The 18,880-nt window shown below is 33.2% G+C and overlaps 1 protein-coding gene across 1 annotated transcript in view; it reads left to right on the top strand.

Moving 5' to 3' along the window:
* The window catches only part of LOC127738038 (transient receptor potential cation channel subfamily A member 1 homolog), a 115,182-nt gene that overhangs the window by 24,010 nt on the left and 72,292 nt on the right, over positions 1–18,880 (top strand). The window contains exons 9-13 of the mRNA XM_052249099.1: positions 1,746–1,832; positions 3,394–3,440; positions 6,163–6,251; positions 8,936–9,079; positions 18,324–18,453. Coding sequence (XP_052105059.1) covers positions 1,746–1,832; positions 3,394–3,440; positions 6,163–6,251; positions 8,936–9,079; positions 18,324–18,453 — 497 coding nt within the window. The remainder of the gene's footprint in view (positions 1–1,745; positions 1,833–3,393; positions 3,441–6,162; positions 6,252–8,935; positions 9,080–18,323; positions 18,454–18,880) is intronic.

Here is an 18,880-nt window from a genome sequence, read left to right as displayed (position 1 = left end):
GTAACAAAGTATTTGATTTTAACGAAAGAAATCTCTGTATTACTGACAAAATATTACACCAGGGTTCTCGATATCACAAACTAGTCAAAACATTTACTAAATTTTACCATCGGTACAAGGTCATCATTCGTAAATATAATTCAACATGCAGACATCTTATACGTTCAGGTATTTCATATCCAATCTTTTATGGTAATATTCTTTTCAAAGCACAAAAATGTCGGCATTCACCTAAAAAGCTAACCAAACCTTTAAACAGACTTATTCAGAAGGGATATAGTTACGATACTGTTGTCAGGTCATTAAGATGGCATATTTTGGTATTAATATTGATTCACTCGTAGTGTCTTTGCATCGGAAATAAACACATTTATTCTAAAACCAGTTGTTGGCATGATACGGGTTATGTTCGTCTCATATATTATATGATGGTATGATACTAAACCCCTAACGGGAGGGATTGTGCTTGATTTTCATATGATGAAGACATACTCTTTCGATCATTTTAATTGAGGTCTGGAGCTGGCATGTCAGTAACTGCTAGTAGTCCTTTATTAATTTATGTATCATTGTCATTTTGCTTAGTTTCTTTTGTTACCTATTCTGACATCGGGCTCTGACTTTATAAAGTGAGTTTTACTGTGCGTATTGCTGTGTGTTTGTTTTTTCTACATTGGCTAGAGGTATAGGGGAGGGTTGAGATCTCACTAAACATGTTTAACCCCGCCGCATTTTTGCGCCTGTCCCAAACCAGGAGCCTCTGGCCTTTGTTAGTCTTGTATGTTTTTTTTAATTTTAGTTCATTTATATGTTTTGCAGTTTAGTGTGACGTCCATTTTCACTGAACTAGTACACACTTTGTTAGGGGCCAGCTGAAGCCCGCCTTCGGGTAAGGGATTTTCTTGCTGTGTTGAAGACCCATTAGTGGCCATCGGCTGTTTTCTACCCTTTGGTCGGGTTGTTGTTATCTTTGACACATTCCCCATTTCCATTCTCAATTTTATGTAAGAAACATTTTTAATCTAAAGGTAAAACTTTACCCACAAATAATTCTGCAGAATTGTCTAGTAAGCTGAAATGTCGATTTCTAAATAGGCTTATACGGGGCGACACATGTGACGCAGGATTAACTTATTCTTCCGAAGCACATGAGATCACCCTCGGTTTTTTTAGGGGGTTCGTGTTGCTCAGTCTTTTGTTCGTTTTTCGTTTTTTTCCATGGCATTGGCAGTTTCTTTTCGACTTATGAGTTCGTATACACCTTTGGTATCTTTCGCCTCTCTTTTAGTAGTGCTTTAACATCACTTTCCTAGCATTTTTGCGCCTGTCCCAAGTCAGGAGCCCCTGGCGTTTGTTAGTCTTGTATGTTTTTTTTAATTTTAGTTCATTTATATGTTATGGAGTTTAGTATGACGTCCATTTTCACTGAACTAGTACACATTTTTTTTAGGTGTCAGCTGAAACCCGCCTCCGGGTGCGGGATTTTCTCGCTGTGTTGAAGACTCATTGGTGGCCTTCGGCTGCTTTCTGCTCTTTGGTCAGGTTGTTGTCTCTTTGACACATTCCCCATTTCCATTCTCAATTTTATGCCTCGTTTGTTTGTAAATTTATTTCTGCTTAAGATGCAATGCCAAATGATACAAAATGAATGATTAAAATCATCTAGTAAAGGTACTAAGATAATCATTCTAAATGAGACAATGCAAGTTAACAATATATAGAATATTATTTTTTATGTTTTACAGTTATTGTCACTATACTTGTGGAATATGGTGTGTTTACTATAGCAGCTAAAATCGGTACTACCATGTTAGTGATTTCTGTAGTTCTGGGTAAATTACTAAATTTATTATGTTCCTCCTTTTTCCTATTTGACCAGTTTTCTAAATGTGAAATGTTTAATGTGTAAATATTATTCAATAATTCAGAATATCGGGTTTGCAACCGATAAACCAACGCAATTGGCACATGCAAGTCACACATAGCAGAAGTGGTCAGAGTACATTCCGACATTTGATACCAATAACTTAAACTTCGTTGACTGCATTTTTTACATTTTTAGTGATCGAAAAGAGGCCATTTTCCATCCATTCCATAAACTTATGTATTCAGAATTTCTTTTTTCTAGCTACATATATCAATAAAATATTGACCAGCATTTCTTGTAAAAAGTAAAATAACAAAAATACCGAACTCCGAGGAAAATTCAAAACGGAAAGCCCCTACTTAAATGGCAAAATCAAAAGCGCAAACACATCATAATGGATAACAACTGTCATATTCCTGACTTGGTATAGGCATTTTCTTATGTAGGAAATGGTGGATTAAACCTGGTTTTATAGCTAGCTAAACCTCTCACTTGTATGACAGTCGCATAAAATTCTATTAAGTGACAATGATGTGTGAACAAAACAAACAGACATAATAGGTAAAAATGTCAAAATAGGGGTACAACAGTCAACATTGTGTTGTAATCTTAATCACTATAAAAACAAACAAATATGTAACAAAGAAACACAAAAAGGCATATCTTTGCATCGGAATTAAACACATTTATTCTAAAACCAGTTGTTGGCATGACACGGGTTATGTTCTTCTCATATATTTTATGACGGTATAATACTAAACCCCTAACAGTAGGGATTGTGCCTGATATTCATATGACGAAGACATAATCTTTTAATCAGTTTAATTGAGGTCTGGAGCTGGCATGTCAGTAACTGCTAGTAGTCTGTTGTTATTTATGTATTATTGTCTCTTTTGTTTCCTATTCTGACATCGGACTCGGACTTCTCTTAAACTGAGTTTTACTGTACGTACTGGTGTGCGTTTGTTGTTTCTACATTGGCTAGAGGTATAGGGGAGGGTTGAGATCTCACTAAACATGTTTAACCCCGCCGCATTTTTGCGCCTGTCCCAAGTCAGGAGCCTCTGGCTTTTGTTAGTCCTGTATCATTTTTAATTTTAGTTTCCTGTGTATAATTAGGAGTTTAGTATGACGTCCATTATCACTGAACTAGTATACATATTTGTTTAGAGGCCAGCTGAAGGACGCCTTCGGGTGCGGGAGTTTCTCGCTGCATTGAAGACCCATTGGTGGCCTTCGGCTGATGTCTGCTCTATGGTCGGGTTGTTGTCTCTTTGACACATTCCCCATTTCCATTCTCAATTTTATATATACAAAGCACATAAGCAAAAATTTACCATAGCACAATAACACAATGACAGGGTGTATAAGTACCGAGCCACGTCAAATGGATATCACCAAAAAAAGACTAAATAGTAAAAGTATTATTCAAAAAGACTAATTAAAGAATACTATAAAGTGCTAGTTTTCTAGTGTATGAAAAACCTTCGAACCTGATTGTAATAATGATAAAATGTCTATTGTAGGTACTGTATACGTGGTGTATATATTTTCTACACATGAAATAGTAAAGGTATTATGATAACTTTTTTAATTATTACATTACATTTTGCCAGAACAGAATAGTGCAAGACACATTTCATTAAAACATTGTAAGGTCCCAATTACTACAACGAACTTCACCTCGATACTTTATTTAATGATACTATCTAGGTTATGGTTTACTATAAATAAAGAATGTATGGGAAAGGGAGCATATACGCTTTAAAAGAAAAAGAAGCCAAGGGCTCTCAAAAACAATAAGTCGAAGGAATACAGACAACACCATGGAAAGTAAAGAAATCCCTCGTCGTTATAGTATACAATAAGATTTACTAAATACAAGATTGAGTACTCTGGAATGGTTAACATTCCCTTCTCCAATAGGGAACTCGTCGTTTTTCTCATTTCAATAGTATAAGATAAAGGTAGTCATCCTAATTCTTTGATGTGATAAAGGATAAAATTGAGAAGGATATTAAGGAAACAAAACATGAAAATATCACTTAGTCATTTTATGCGTCAAAAGGGCCTTTTGGGTTAACCTTAATCTGGTCTCTCGGTCACAAAACGTTACTCAATACTCGGAGTATAAAATGTGTGCTCGAAACACCAAATCCTGTTTTTTGATTGGTAGATTTCTTAGTTTGAGTACAATAATCGTGCTCGAATTGTTTATAACCGCGAGGCCAGGAACGCTCAACGCCAATATAATTAATAAAATATGTACAAATGTCGAAAGACGTGAAAAGCTATATAACCAAAAAGAGACATAAAAATAATAGCCAAATGTATTTCAGGTAAGTTTTGCCTGAGGCAGTTGGAACCTTAGTTTGTTAAGAATATTTAAATTCATGAACTCGACGGATACTTTTTGAAAGACATGTTATAAATCATGTTAGTGACGAAGCACTACTGAGATGAGGATATAACACACATTAATGAAACATATTCGTAGTCAATCTTAATTCGAAGAACTTTTATCCATCTTCATTATAAATCTTTCAAACAGCAAGTAAATGGCTCACTGCATGAAAGAATATGTATAAAAATCAATATTTAATGCTCCTCAAATTCAAATCCATATTAGATGACATGGAAGAAACCTTAACTTTTTGTCTTAATCGACGAGGTCGAGAAGGCGAGACAGGTGTGCTGTTTCCGACCGACCTGGTTGTGAAAACAATTTGTCAAGTTTGTGATTAGGTCAGTTTGAGAAGAACCACTAATGGTAGGTCAATGATATGTGATATGCAGTAGGTATTCGATACGGAAATTATTGAAATTTTACTTAGTTTAAATGTTGAAATTTATGGTCAGGTCAGTTTGGAAGGGAGCCACTTATGGTAAGTCTTTGGTATTTGATGTGTAGTGGTTCAGTATTAGCACATCACATATCCATGGAGAATATTTGGCCCCTACCCCACTGTCATGGTCTGTTAACTTTGACTTAAAATAAATTGTTAAAATTTGTGATCAAATCAGTTTGAGGGGAACCACTTATGGTACACAATGATATTTGGTAAGTAGTTGTATAAGTATTAGTACATCTCATTTCCATGGAGAGTATATGTCCCAGTCCCTGGTCATGATTTATTGACTTAGGAATTATGCTACATGTTAAAGTTTGTGACTAGGTCAGTTTAAGGAAAACTTATTATTAGAAGTCAATGATATTTTGATATATAGTTGTATTTGCATTGGCATATCTCATTTCCGTGGAGATTTTTTGGGTCCTGAATCTTTAGCCATTATTCATTGACTTTGGATTGTTTGCATATTTTACATGTTAATGTATTGCCAAATCAGCATTTGTATATAACTTTCAAAATTGCATACAGGCGAGACATACCACTGTGTCACTAATTTATTCTTTTCCGTCATACCCCAATTAAGAGAGAGGCGAAAGATACCAAATGGACATTCAAACTCATAAGTCGAAAATAAATTAACAATGCCATGGCTAAAAAAGACAAAGACAAACAGACAAACAGACAAACAATAGTACACAAAACACAACATAGAAAACTAAAGACTAAGTAAACAGCGCTTTTGCTTGTTGTTGAACGATGTTTCTAAAATTCAAATAGTTAAATAGAACGATTTTTGTCACAAAAGGATACGTAAGTTTGAACGCTAACATTAGTTTAAATGTATATACATTTTATTTATTCAGTCTGCACTTAGAGGAAAAGGAGTTCAAAATTGTTTTATGCATACATGTAGTTTTCAGTAAACATTTGATTTTCAAAATGCAGTGTATTCATTGATTTCTCTTTCCAAATCTCTTTCTTTAATTACAAGAAGATGTCAATGTTACACTCTGTTGGTTCGAATTGATGGTTAATATACATGTACCTATATGGCAATTGTTGAAAAAAGAACGACGAGCGATATTATTATAGCAGGACTTAGGCTTACTATGTCGAAAGTCCGACCTTTTGGGATTCATTCAAATACATTTGTACACATGTTTTTATGCTCTAGTTGACTCTATTGATTTAATCATGATGTTTATGACGTCAATTTTTGTATACTAATCCATAGTGAGTGAAATAACTTATTCAAGCATCATAGAAGAAAGTGAAAATTACTGCATGTGTCATACCAAAATCCGTATCATTTGTTTTAATAACATATATTTATACTTGATATTATTATTTATTTATTCAAAATATGTTTTAATATGATTCAAGAATTAAAAAAATGTCAGTATAATTATCAGTCAGTGCGTTATTGTTAATTGTTTGTTTCAGCCTCGACTTACCTATGATGAGTATTACGAGGTACTGATTTATAAATTACTTAAAGCTGCTTCTCAAGGCGACCTTAAAATGTTGAAAAGGTAATTGCTTTAATTATATTGATGCTACAATAATATGGGTAGAAGAACGTGCAGGGTCTAAGTCAATGAGCACCCAAAGAAACAAAATAACCATAGACTAGTGGGCATCTTAGTCTTCAATAACGTTCCAAATGGTCCAGAGTGTATTGATTACAAATTATTTAACAGAAACAATAAAAAATATGCCATCAACATTCAAATATAATGACAGTACACATAAAGATATGACATATGACAAATATTGACGAGGAATCTGAAAGGCACAGACAAATGAGGCGGTTTAAACTAGTTTCTGAAAATGTCACACTCTTGTTTTCAACATTTATGATTTACAAAAAGAAATATGTAATTCCTTAGTCTAAGTGGAGTTAAGGATTTTCCTAGAAAGACTATGTCTTGTCATTGATATAAAATGGAAAACTAGATGTGTTTAGTACGACACAAATGCACTTGTCTGCAGTCTTATTACATAAGCTGGAAAACTGGAAAGTATTCAATCTTGGTCTGTAGTTCATAATTATACACTAATGTAACAAAAATTAATTCCAGATCTGAAGACGGCTAAAAAATGTCCGGACAAGTACAATTTAATGAAATGTTGGTTTTGATGTCAGATCTGTGATAGTCTTTGTTAGATTTATTCACTTTTCTTTAATTTTAGACTCGGGTCGATATAAAGTTTGACATATTATGTAGTCGCCTGTACATTGTTGAAAACTTTAAGATATGGTTGGTGTTTAATTAGGTAGCTGCATTATTTATGTTTATCGCACATCTCCTTTTATCCGTTTTGTAATATCAAAATAAAAAGAAACAAACTAAATCATGAAAATTCTACTTATTTGGTTCTTTCTCTCTCTTTTTTGTAACGTATGTAGATCTTGAGCTGGATTTGGAACACTGTTGTATAATTAAAATACTAGTAGTGACGTACAGATTGAGAATGTGTTTCGTTCATATTGACCGACTGCTCTGGGATTTACGAGCCTTTTTCTCAACTGACCAATATACCCTGTGTGATCTTTTGCCATCACTGAGCGTCCGTCGTCGTCCGTCCTCCGTCATTCGTTTACTTTTACAAAAATCATGTCCTTTGAAACTACTAGGCCTAATTAAACCAAACTTGGCCACAATCATCATTGCGGTTCCTTGTTTTAAGTATGGTGCCCTATGACCCGCCTGCCAACCAATTGGCCGACATGGCTAAAAATAGAACATAGGGGTAAGTTGTATCTTTTATCTTAAAAATCATTATTATAATAGATTGAGAAAATCTTACATTAGCAAACATGTTTAGAAGGATGTGAGATCTACCTTTTGTCTATTTACATCAAAACTGTCAGACAACATCTTTTAGGAGTTACAGCCCTAAAATGAAGAATTTATTATTTATTTTTATTTTTGCATATAATCTTGAAAATTATAATAGATAGACATAAACTTTATGTAGCAACACTGACCAGATAGATAAGGTCTACAAATAAGTCTGATGACTAAAATCGTCAGTCGGTTTATTATTGGAGTAATTGCCCTTTAATGACGATGTTTACCATTTTATTTGCGTCTTTTGCCTATTATCTTGAAAACTATGACATGTTTGATATATATAGAAAATTTATAGAAGAAAAATGATCAGTGTGACAAAATATACAGATAAGTCAAATTGCAGAAAACGTCGATTGACTCATTGGAGGATTATCAAAACTGATCCACAAGGCAAGATCTACAATTAAGTTAATATTGCTGAAACTGTTGGTTGAGGTATTGCCCTTAAAGAACTTTTTTTGCCCTGATGGGGGTTTGGACAACATCAATATAGAAAAAGGAGGGAAACTGTAAACAGAAAAAAAATTATAAGCAATACATGTTTAAAAAAAAAAAGAGATTTTATTTCTATTTGAGAAAACAATTAAAAGCTGATGCATATAGAGCTAGGTGAGCGACACAGGTTCTTTATGGCCTTTAGCTTGTTTTTTTTATAAAAATGACTGACAGATAGGGTTAGAATTCTTTCCGGTTGATCAAGTTTTCGCGGAATTTAAATTTGAACTTTATTTTTGATGTGTTACAACTCTTGCCCTTGAATATCTCCGGAAATTACGTTTGTTTAAATCCTGTTTTCTGGTTTTAAGGGCTAATTTTCCATTCAATAAATACATTTAAAAAATAGTTTCGTCATAATATCCAAACATTTAGTTCACCCCTCCGTTCATATAAATTCCCAAAGTATACAATGAACAATTAGACTGCAAAATGGAACATTCGTTACGAACCGATATATCTATTATTTTCTTATCAGTTTTTGATTTAACGGAATGTTGTTTAAATGCTAAAAAAATTGAACAACGCCTTGTAAATGTCTTTAAAAAGGATTTTTCTGTGTTGCTTTTCAGTGTTAACATTTAGCGTAAAACAATTCATCTACCATTCATGTCCATGCAGCATACTAGTGCGGGGACCTATACATGCTTATATCTTCGTTATTTGAACTCTGGTGAATAGTTGTCTCATTGGCAATCATACCACATCTACTTATTTTAATAGTATTACTCCTTGTGTTTTAGATCTATTTTGATTTTGAAAGTTTCGACCATGACTGATCACAATAAATCTAGAAAAAATGCTTGAAAATGCCGGAAATACCAACCATCGGACTTTATTTTAAATCTTTTTTTATATTTTAGATTCGCTAATCAAAGATACATTGATATGTACGATACAGATTACGACAACAGAAGTGCATTGCATTTAGCTGCATGTCAAGGGCATTATAAAGCCGTGGAATACCTTTTAAATAGCAATGCTGGCTATCCCAAAGGAATTGACAGGTACATTTTTTTAACAAAAGTTTTGTTTCTCGTCAATTTTGATGTGTTTATATTTCATTGCATACCTTTGAAAAATTGTTTAGAAATAAACTTTTACGGAATATTTAATCTAACAATGCAATATAACCGTGCTTATGTAAATCATGTAAAATTTTGAACTAAATTATTAATCTTGTTTATAAGAAAAGTGAGTAAAAGAAAGATACAGTAAAAATGTATTCCATATATGATAGCATGATGATTTGAATAGGACATATTAAGCTATACGGTAATGATACGTATACACCAAAATGACCATAACTGTCGGCTACTTTGAGCGTTTACTATTGACTTTTCTGATAAATTTAATGTATCAAATGCAATGTAAAACAAATGATATAAGTGAACTTCAGTTTTAAGGTGCATTAGTTACGGTATACATTTTGTACTAGTATATCACTAGTAAACTAATTTCAATCTGAACAGGTCATCTAAGACTGAACAATAAGTTATTTTATTATATCACTCTAAGCAGTTAGTTTTGTTAAATGTTGCCAAAATAAGCTTAAAAAAATCGATGTTATATTATTGACGTGCAATTCAATAGTTCAACCTCATTTGTTCCTATACAGGTATTGAGTATTTTGTTAATGATTTATTTTTTATTTTTATGCTTTATCTATGAAAATAATATTAAAACTAGAAAAAATATTCGTATTTTATTTTTTCCTGTCTGTTATATTCAACGTTATAACGTGGTCATATCGATAGTTTATTAGATAACGTCTATCAAGGATGCACACCAAATGTTAATATATTTAGAAATTTTCAGACATTGTGTTTTGTTTCCCTTTCAATTTTTGTAGTTCTGAGCTACGTTTAAGTATATATTTAATTAATTGTTTTAGAGTAATATTCGATGGGCATCAATTTGGCAGCTAATGCCTTTTTAATGAGTGAATTTTCTATGTCTTTGTCGTCTTTTCATTGCTGATACTTAATCAGTATAGCGTTGCTACGGAAGCCGATAAGGGTCATTAAAAAAAAATTATGTCGTAATTACGATATAGCATGTCGTATTAGAGATCTCCAATAAAATGACTTTACTCGACATAACCGACCTAACTCAACGTATTTCGTCCTATTGCATTGAAGCATGACGGAGGGGAGCATAATCTGCATTTTTTTCTGTCTTTGAACAGGCATTTTTTGCTGATATAAACTTAATGTAAAAATCAACCCCAACTACTTTTTTTAATCTTTAAATATTTTGTTATTAAATTTTGAATGATTTTATTGTCACAAATATTTTAATGGAATAAGTAAGCTAGCAATTTGTAATCAAATGCACCCATCATTTCTTGTCATTTCACTTGACCCATATTTCATTTCTTCTCAAAATATGAATTTTAAAAACTACCAAGTAAAAATTTAGCATGAAAATATTAAAATTATGAAATCCGAAGCGAGAAGGTTATCTTTTTTTTTATATAAATACGTTTTAACGTTTAAAAGTAGATTCCAACACACCCGAATGAAAAAGGTGTACGCGACTTACTTTTTAAAAAAATATTTTTGTATAATTTAATTCAAGATAATTTGACGTGGGCAGAAATTCATATCATTTATACATTTATCAAATAGTACTTTTTCGTCTTTAACTATAATAATGCATGGGACAAGTTTTTGTCCATGTATACCTAAACATGCATTCGGGGATACAGGGTTAGATCGCTAAATAATTTTGAAAATCTCGCGTTTTCCACGTTATCTTCACAAATTTTTAGTATAAAACCCAATTTTGTTTTGCATCGCTACGCTCGGCAGTATGAATTCAATTATCGGGAGCTACGCCTTCTTTCAAATATCTTGGATCCGGCCTTAATCACAAATTGTATAGCACCAAAAAAATATAATGATTGTCGTTTGACTTTGATAAATACGTTTTAAAAACAACAATGTTTAAACATTTGACCGCATGAGATTTAAAAGTTTAAGACTACATACTGAATTGCATTTTTTCCTGGATTTAGAGTTCACTTGTGATACTGGCGTGCAATCTAATGGACAAATAATCTTGCTTCTGATGTTTCTTTTTATATAAATATTTATTTATTTAGTTATATATAATTCCACTAACAAATCATCATGGATCTTTTGCCGATAAATTATTATTACATTTTATAGAAACTACATATAATCTGCTATACAGTTATGAACACTAATGGTCCTACAGACACTCTGTGCTTTTGACATGACAAAAGGTCTTGCTTTTGTAGACTGTTTATGTACTTTATATACTTAATTTGTGATATGTACAAAAAAGAAGATGTAGTATGAATTGCAATGAGACAACTCTTCACAAGAGACCAAATGACACAGACATTTACAACTATAGGCCACCGTACGGCCTTCAAAAATGAGCAAAGCCCATACCACATAGTCAGCTCTAAGAGGCCACATAATGACAAATGTGAAACAACTAAAACGATAAATATAACGGCCTAATTCATGTACAAAAAAATGAACGAAAGCACAGCAACAGCACGATAACCACTGAATTATAGGCTCCTGACTTTGGACAGGCACATCCATTCATAATGTGGCGGGGGTAAACATGTTAGTGGGCCCACTTACCTGGGACAGTGGTGTAACAGTAGGAAATAGTTGATTAATATTCTAGACTGGATTATTAGTTGTAGTTGTTTTTAAGATAGTGTTCAGTAGCTGTGAATAATCTAAGATTGGCACATGGAGTTTATTTGGATATATTAGTAATTGCTGTTTTTGTGCTTCGTTTAAGTCGGACGAGTCAATCCCTTGCTTACTGTTTTAATTATGAGTAGACATGATCATTTGATAAACATACTTGTATGATCTCTATTGGCCTTAACTTGGACATTTACAAAACCTATATAGCAAAGAGATGCATGCGTAAATTAAGTTCTCGCCATAAATTGGCTAAAATATCAGATAAGAATTTAGCCTCAAGCTATAATACTTACGACGGAGAAGCCTCAAGCTATAATACATACGACGAAGATTTAGCCTCAAGCTTTAATTCTTATAATGATACTGATGTATGTCTTATATCCAGCGACAAATATTACATAAATTATGCTTTATGTGCATATATTATTATTCTAGCAACACTTGTTTTGATTTGATAACACTTTTTGTTGCATAATTTATTTGATTTTTCTCTTTGTTTCTCTGTATCGAAAAGCTCAGTTTTATTGTAAAATGGTGTTTCACAGCTTCCATAATCCTTGTGACTTGCTATTGTATTAATATCCAGTAGGCATGCAATTATTATTCTAAATAGTATAAAATGTTTTAACAAGTGAAGATTACCCCGTTTTGATCCAGACTTCCTTACCACTAGCATCTAAGATACATACACTGACAAAATATTGTACCCGCACTCATATCACAATCACCCTGGATGTCCTGTTCGTCCCCAGTCTGTCCGTTCAGCAAATATTTTCAATTTTCTCTTCAAAAGCATAAGTATGCTTAGCATGCATTATTTTTTTCGATTTATTCCTTACACTCTGACATGTATATACCCGGATCCGTGTGGAGCGTCAAACTATCAAACAGAGTCCAAATGGCGTGAATAACGACTACAGTGGCTCGTGCTGTTGTCAACAATAAGCAAATACTCATATCGTATTATCAGATACTAGTATAACTAGTAAGGCATTCACTTTGAAAAATGTAAACAGTTCAAACGAAAATAGATATTTTTACAAGAGTAAAAATAACCCACAAATGACAGAAAGTAACCAACGACATCCACTGAATTGGAAGCTCATGACTTGGGATAGCCAATATAGAATTTGGTTTGATTTAACGCGTTTATCAGCGCTCAACACTCTGGTGTAACAGCACAATATAAGAAAAAACCTGTAAAATTCAGTTGGAAATAGCTCAACTAATCAAATTTGTTTTAAGCCCAAAAGAATAACATTTTTATGATGAAAGACACAGAGTACTGATCTTAAAGTACCCCCAGGTACTGAAAGCTGATTCTTACATGTTAAATTATCTGAGAATATTAAACGTATTTAGTTAAAAAATATTAAGGAGATGTGGTATGATTACCAATAAGAAATGAAGTGGATGTAAGCAATGATAGGGAACCGTACGGCCTTCATCAATGAGAAAAATCCATACCATATAGTCGACTATAAAAGGGTCCAACTTGAAAAATATGAAACAATTCAATAGAGAAAACTACTGGCCTGATTTAAAACAAAAATAATTTACGAAAACCAAATATAACAGATATGAACCAACGACAAGTGAACCACCGGTTCCTGACATGGGACAGGCACATAAAGAATATATACATATTTAAAGTAATTATGAATATAAAATGTGTTTTCAGCCGTGTATCACCTTCACTAGTGATACTATGCATGGATAAGTCATAGAGTTTAACTTTTATATATGAATATATACCTCTAAGGCGAGACAAAAATTGAAACTAAAATTTTTTTCTTTACTCAATCAATATGTGATAGTTTTAGAATCCACTTCTAATTGGATTAGTAAGAGTTGTCTTAATCCAAAAACAACTATGCCAATATCAAGCCTTACTAATTAAAAGTAAATTTTAAAAAGAAAATGACTATAAAGACTGAAGTGGCATTATAGTTGTCTTAAAAATGTAACAAGTATATAAACTGGCGTTAATCTCATCCACTTTTAATCATAGATACTTTGGGACAGGACATTTTTTAGCTAAGTACTATGTACTATAAATTGATAGTTTACTATCCACAGCGGTAAATGTTTATATGCAAATTAGTCATCAATTGCTAATCAAGTACACCTCCCAAATTACAACCTATATAACGAATTGGTGTACACACTTAATTACATATATCATTATTATTTACAAAATTCTTTTTTTTTAATGTTAGTTGAAACTATTAAAATTTAAAGAAGTAGTACAAGACCTGTATTATTTTTTTAAAATATAAACATCCCTTTGTCGTACCTTTCCCCTGGGGAAAAAATCGGAGATTATAAATAAACTAGATTAACTGCAGAAGAAGAGAACGTTTGAAATTATGCTTACATGATAAAGTATGATGCATTCCCAAATTTAACAGAGACAAATTTTGACTAACACTTTGAATTCGATATTTCTGAAATTGCTAGAAAAATCTCTGTCTAAAAATAAATACCTACGGAAATTAAATATTTTAAAACATTAAGAGAGGAAGGAAAAAGGTACACATATCTGATAACGACAAATAAAAGCATGTCAAATATTAAATAATAGAAGGTTCATTTGCAAAGTCCATATCGAAAAACAAAGTCATGGTCAAAACCATGAAAGACAACTCAAATTAATTGTATGATAGGTAAAGATACGTGTATATACATGGTCTTATGACAGCAAAGTTTTGGCGGGAATCTTAATAATCACGTGATATATAAAAATCATGATTTCTTTCGTTTTTCATCACTTAGAAATACTTGATATTGATAAAATTTATCATGAATGGGTTTAATAGTTTAGGAATACTTAGTTAAACCTTGAGTGACGCAATTAACAAAATTAATAGGTTAGCAATAACCGGTCCCGTTACGTGCGTACGTCGAGTTAGGTACGTATGTCTTTTATTGGAAATCTCTAATAACGACATAACTATGTCGTAATTTCGACATAGCATGTCGTAAAAACGACATCACTTTGTCGTAATTTCGACATCGCTATGTCGTAATAACGACATCCTTATGTCGTTATAACGAAATCGCTATATATATATAAAATAGTATGTATTATGATTGCCAAGAGACTATATGACACAGAAATTAACAACTATAGGTCATCATAATGCCTTCAAAAATGAGAAAAGCCCCCACATAGTCAGCTATAAAAGGCCCCGAAATGACAAATGTTAAACAATTTATTTCAAACGAGAAAACTAACGGCTTTATTAATGTACAAAAAATGAAAACAAAACAAATATGTTACACAGCAACAAACGACAACCACTGAATTACAGGCTCCTGATCGCTATGTCATAATTACGACAACCTTAGCGTTGTCACTTTTTGAGGCGATAGAAAATTCAAAATGGTCGTCAGTGACAGGCAAAGTTTGAAACGTAAACATATTCATCTTTTTTTGGAGAATAATGACCACTAAATGCAATCAAGCTTAATTAAAGTTATTTACTTGCACATACTAGAACTTTTTTTATAATCAAGTCAAATGAGACCCAGTTGCACAGGGGAGCGATTCGGGCTTCTTGGAGCCTCTAGTTATGTTTGGCATGTACTGATTCGTGTAAAATATGACTGCATTTCCGTTGTAGATTCTGAAGAAGATGAATTTTAAGCTTTTCCAAATAAAGACTGTTAAACTTTGGACTCCTAGTCCTCAGACCCATGGACCTCTGTACTTTCATTTGTACACAATGACCTACTGATGCTTGATGCAAATTATAACTGCATTGCTACTGTTGGTTCTTTATGAGATTCATACAGCGTCCTCCCCATTGAAGCCTGTATTAAACGTTGGACCCCAAGTTCTTTAAACCAATGTTCCCCAGGACAACTTTTCCTACAAACTTAGGGGAGGGTTAGGTTCCCGCTAACATGTTTAACCCTGCCACATTCTGTATATATGTGCCTGTCCCGTCAGGAGCCTGTAATTCAGTAGTTGTTGCTTGTTGATGTGTTGCATATTTGTTTTTCGTTTATTTTTTGTACATAAATTAGGCCGTTAGTTTCCTCGTTTGAACTGTTATACATTTCTTCTTTCGGAGCCTTTTATAGCTGACTATGTGGCATGGGCTTTGCATATTGTTGAAGGCTGTACGGTGACCTATAGTTTTTAATTTCTGTGGCATTTGGTTTCTTGTGGCAATCATACCACATCTTCTTTTTTTATATTTAATCCTCATCATATAAGGATCATCCATTCTCTAAGATTGATCCAATATGGCCTGTAGTTCTTAATGAGAAGATTTTTTCATTGGAGCCTATGTTTAACTTTAGACCCCTAATAATCGAGCCTAATGGGTCCCCTGGTCGTCACCTATCACCTAAGGAACTTGTGTCTCGTACTCGAAGTGGTATGCGAGCGATTGCTATCGTTTGTTGTCCGTCGTCGTCTGTCGTAAGCGTGTTTTAAAAATCTCCTTTGAAACTACTGTACAACATTCTTTAAAAGTTACTTTGATTTTTCCTTGTTAAATGTTTCCTTCACAAAAGGTGTGCTTTGATTTTTGACTCCTTAAAAACACAGCCGCTGTTATTAACTTAAAAATATAGGACATAATGGTCACACATTAGATTTTTGATAATGTCTCGAATATCGTTACATTTATCTCAAATCTGTTGAGGGTTCATCATGACAAAATGGACCTATGCCGAAAATTTCAGAAAGATCAGTTTGACCCATATCTAAGTTATGTCCTCTAAAACATTTTTTGGGGATAGCTACATGTATTGTCATCACTTGAAGTCCGTCGATTTTGACCGGCAACCAACAGCATGGACACTGTTACTAAATAAAGGCAACAGTAATATACCGGTGTTCAAAGGTCATAAATCGATTGAGAGAAAACAAATCCGGGTTACAAACTAAAACCGAGGGAAACATATCAACTGTAAGAGGAAAATAACAGAACAACAGGAACACTAAAGTGAACAAAAATAAACCCTTAACATACATAGAAAGAACTATTTGATAACAACTGTCATATTCCTAAATTGGTACAGGCCATTTTAAGAACAAATGGTGGGTTGAACTTGATTTAATGGCTAGCCAAACCTCCCGCTTTATGACAATGTTAAAAATGGCGCTGAAATGATAACACTACGTGACAGAAATACAGATCAAACACACGAAAGACCATATATCACAGAGAAACACACAAACATATAATATACTACAGTGTAGTAATAGTCTCAAAATATGTAAACTGCAGAGCAACAGCGAACATATTTCATCAATGACAAACACCACATGATATAAAAAACAGTTAAGCGCTTACGTAACTCACATGCAATCTCGAACTGTATGCAATTATTTCCACAAAACTATACAAAAAGACCACATAGCGAAATAGCAGATTTTTACCTCGCCTGCGACGAACGTCATAAATAGCGAAACTTTAGGAATTGATTTTGCGGCGACGGCGGCTAAATTTTATCAACATTTTGTGATTTTTGTAATCTTTAATAAAAATTTAACGGTAAATACAGACGACGACGGACGACAAGCGATTGCAATAGCAACCATAATCCTTCTGGTACTTAACACATCTTCTTGATGTGATCTACATAAATGCCAAATAATAATATAGAGGCTCCAACAAGCCTGAATCATTCACCATTTCAATGGGTCCCATTAGACTTGATTATGAAATAAAAATCTATTATGTGCAGACATATAGCGTAACTAACTTTAATATTAATTAAGCTTGATTAAATTCAGTGTTTATCATTCTCAAAAATGAATATGTTTACGATAGGGTTTTGATACAAACTTTGCCCTAACTGGCGGCCATTTTTAACTTCGGATCAGTTCAAAACGTAAAAACTCTTTTTAAGGACCTGGATACTATTTACACATTGTATATTTATACTAAGTTTAAGCTCAGTCATTTCAGCGATCTTGAGAAGCAGATTTTGAACATTGATTTTTTCAAAGTCCCTTGGCGGTCATGTGTTTTAACCAATGTGTAACTAAGTAATAACACTTGAATAGGACCTTATAGTGCACACGTATATCAAGTTTGATTCAATTCTGATAAGTAGTTCTTAAAATAAAGATGAAAATGTTGTTTCCCATAGTGTTTCGATGCTCACAAAGTAGCAATGTTAAGGTTGTTGTTATAGATGATATAGATGATATGTCGTAATTACGATATAGCAATGTCGTTATTTCCACATAATATGTCGTTATTACGACAAAGCGATGTCGTTATTTCCACATAATATGTCGTTATTACGACATAGCGATGTCGTTATTTCCACATACTATGTCGTTGTTACGACATAGCGATGTCGTTATTACGACATACTATGTCGTAATTACGACATAACTTATTTTTTTTGAATGACCCTTATCGGCTTCCGTACGTTGCACATAGGCGTAGGTGCAGAAATAGTTATAATATGATTTAACGATAAAAGATACCAAAGTCGAAATCTAACATCATACGCCTAAAAAGTAGTACAGATCATTCAGGTTAACACTTGGGCTACACTTGTTATAATTTGAATGTTTTAGGTGCATAGGTTTTACAGCTGCCGACGATGCAGATTGGCATTTGAAACGAGAGAAAAACATAGAACGTAGAAATGATTTTGAAAGAATAATTGGGGATTTAAAAAACCATAAAAGTTCACAGAAAGTTAAGGTAACAAATAACGGATACATTTTAAGAACTAGGTAGATTTTATTTTTTTATGAGACGACTAGGTCAGTATTTATCCAATTTGGTGTGAATGATTACAAGGAAGGGTTGGTAAGCGTCATCCATTCGAACATTTTCGGACGCCATCACAAGCTGGTTGACCGTTACTGAATATCTGTTTGACAGATGATGATGGAAATTTTCCAATTGTCGTACCCATAGTCCCATACTCTTGTTCTCGAATTTAAAATCAGAGAATTAGTACTTACATGAACAACACGACGGTTGCCATATGTGGAGCAGGGTCGGCTAAGCTTTCCGGAGCACATGAGAGATCACCCGAATTTTTTGTGGGGTTCGTGATCTGTAGTCTTTAGTTATAGTTGTGTGTTGTAGACTGTTGTTTGTCTTTTTGTCGTGTTTCAATTTT

This window comes from Mytilus californianus, unplaced genomic scaffold, assembly GCF_021869535.1.
Source record: "Mytilus californianus isolate M0D057914Y unplaced genomic scaffold, xbMytCali1.0.p SCAF_4, whole genome shotgun sequence".
Classification (NCBI taxonomy): Eukaryota; Metazoa; Mollusca; class Bivalvia; order Mytilida; family Mytilidae; genus Mytilus; species Mytilus californianus.
Note: the sequence above shows the minus strand (reverse complement) of the source record. Positions and strands in the feature narration are given on the sequence as shown.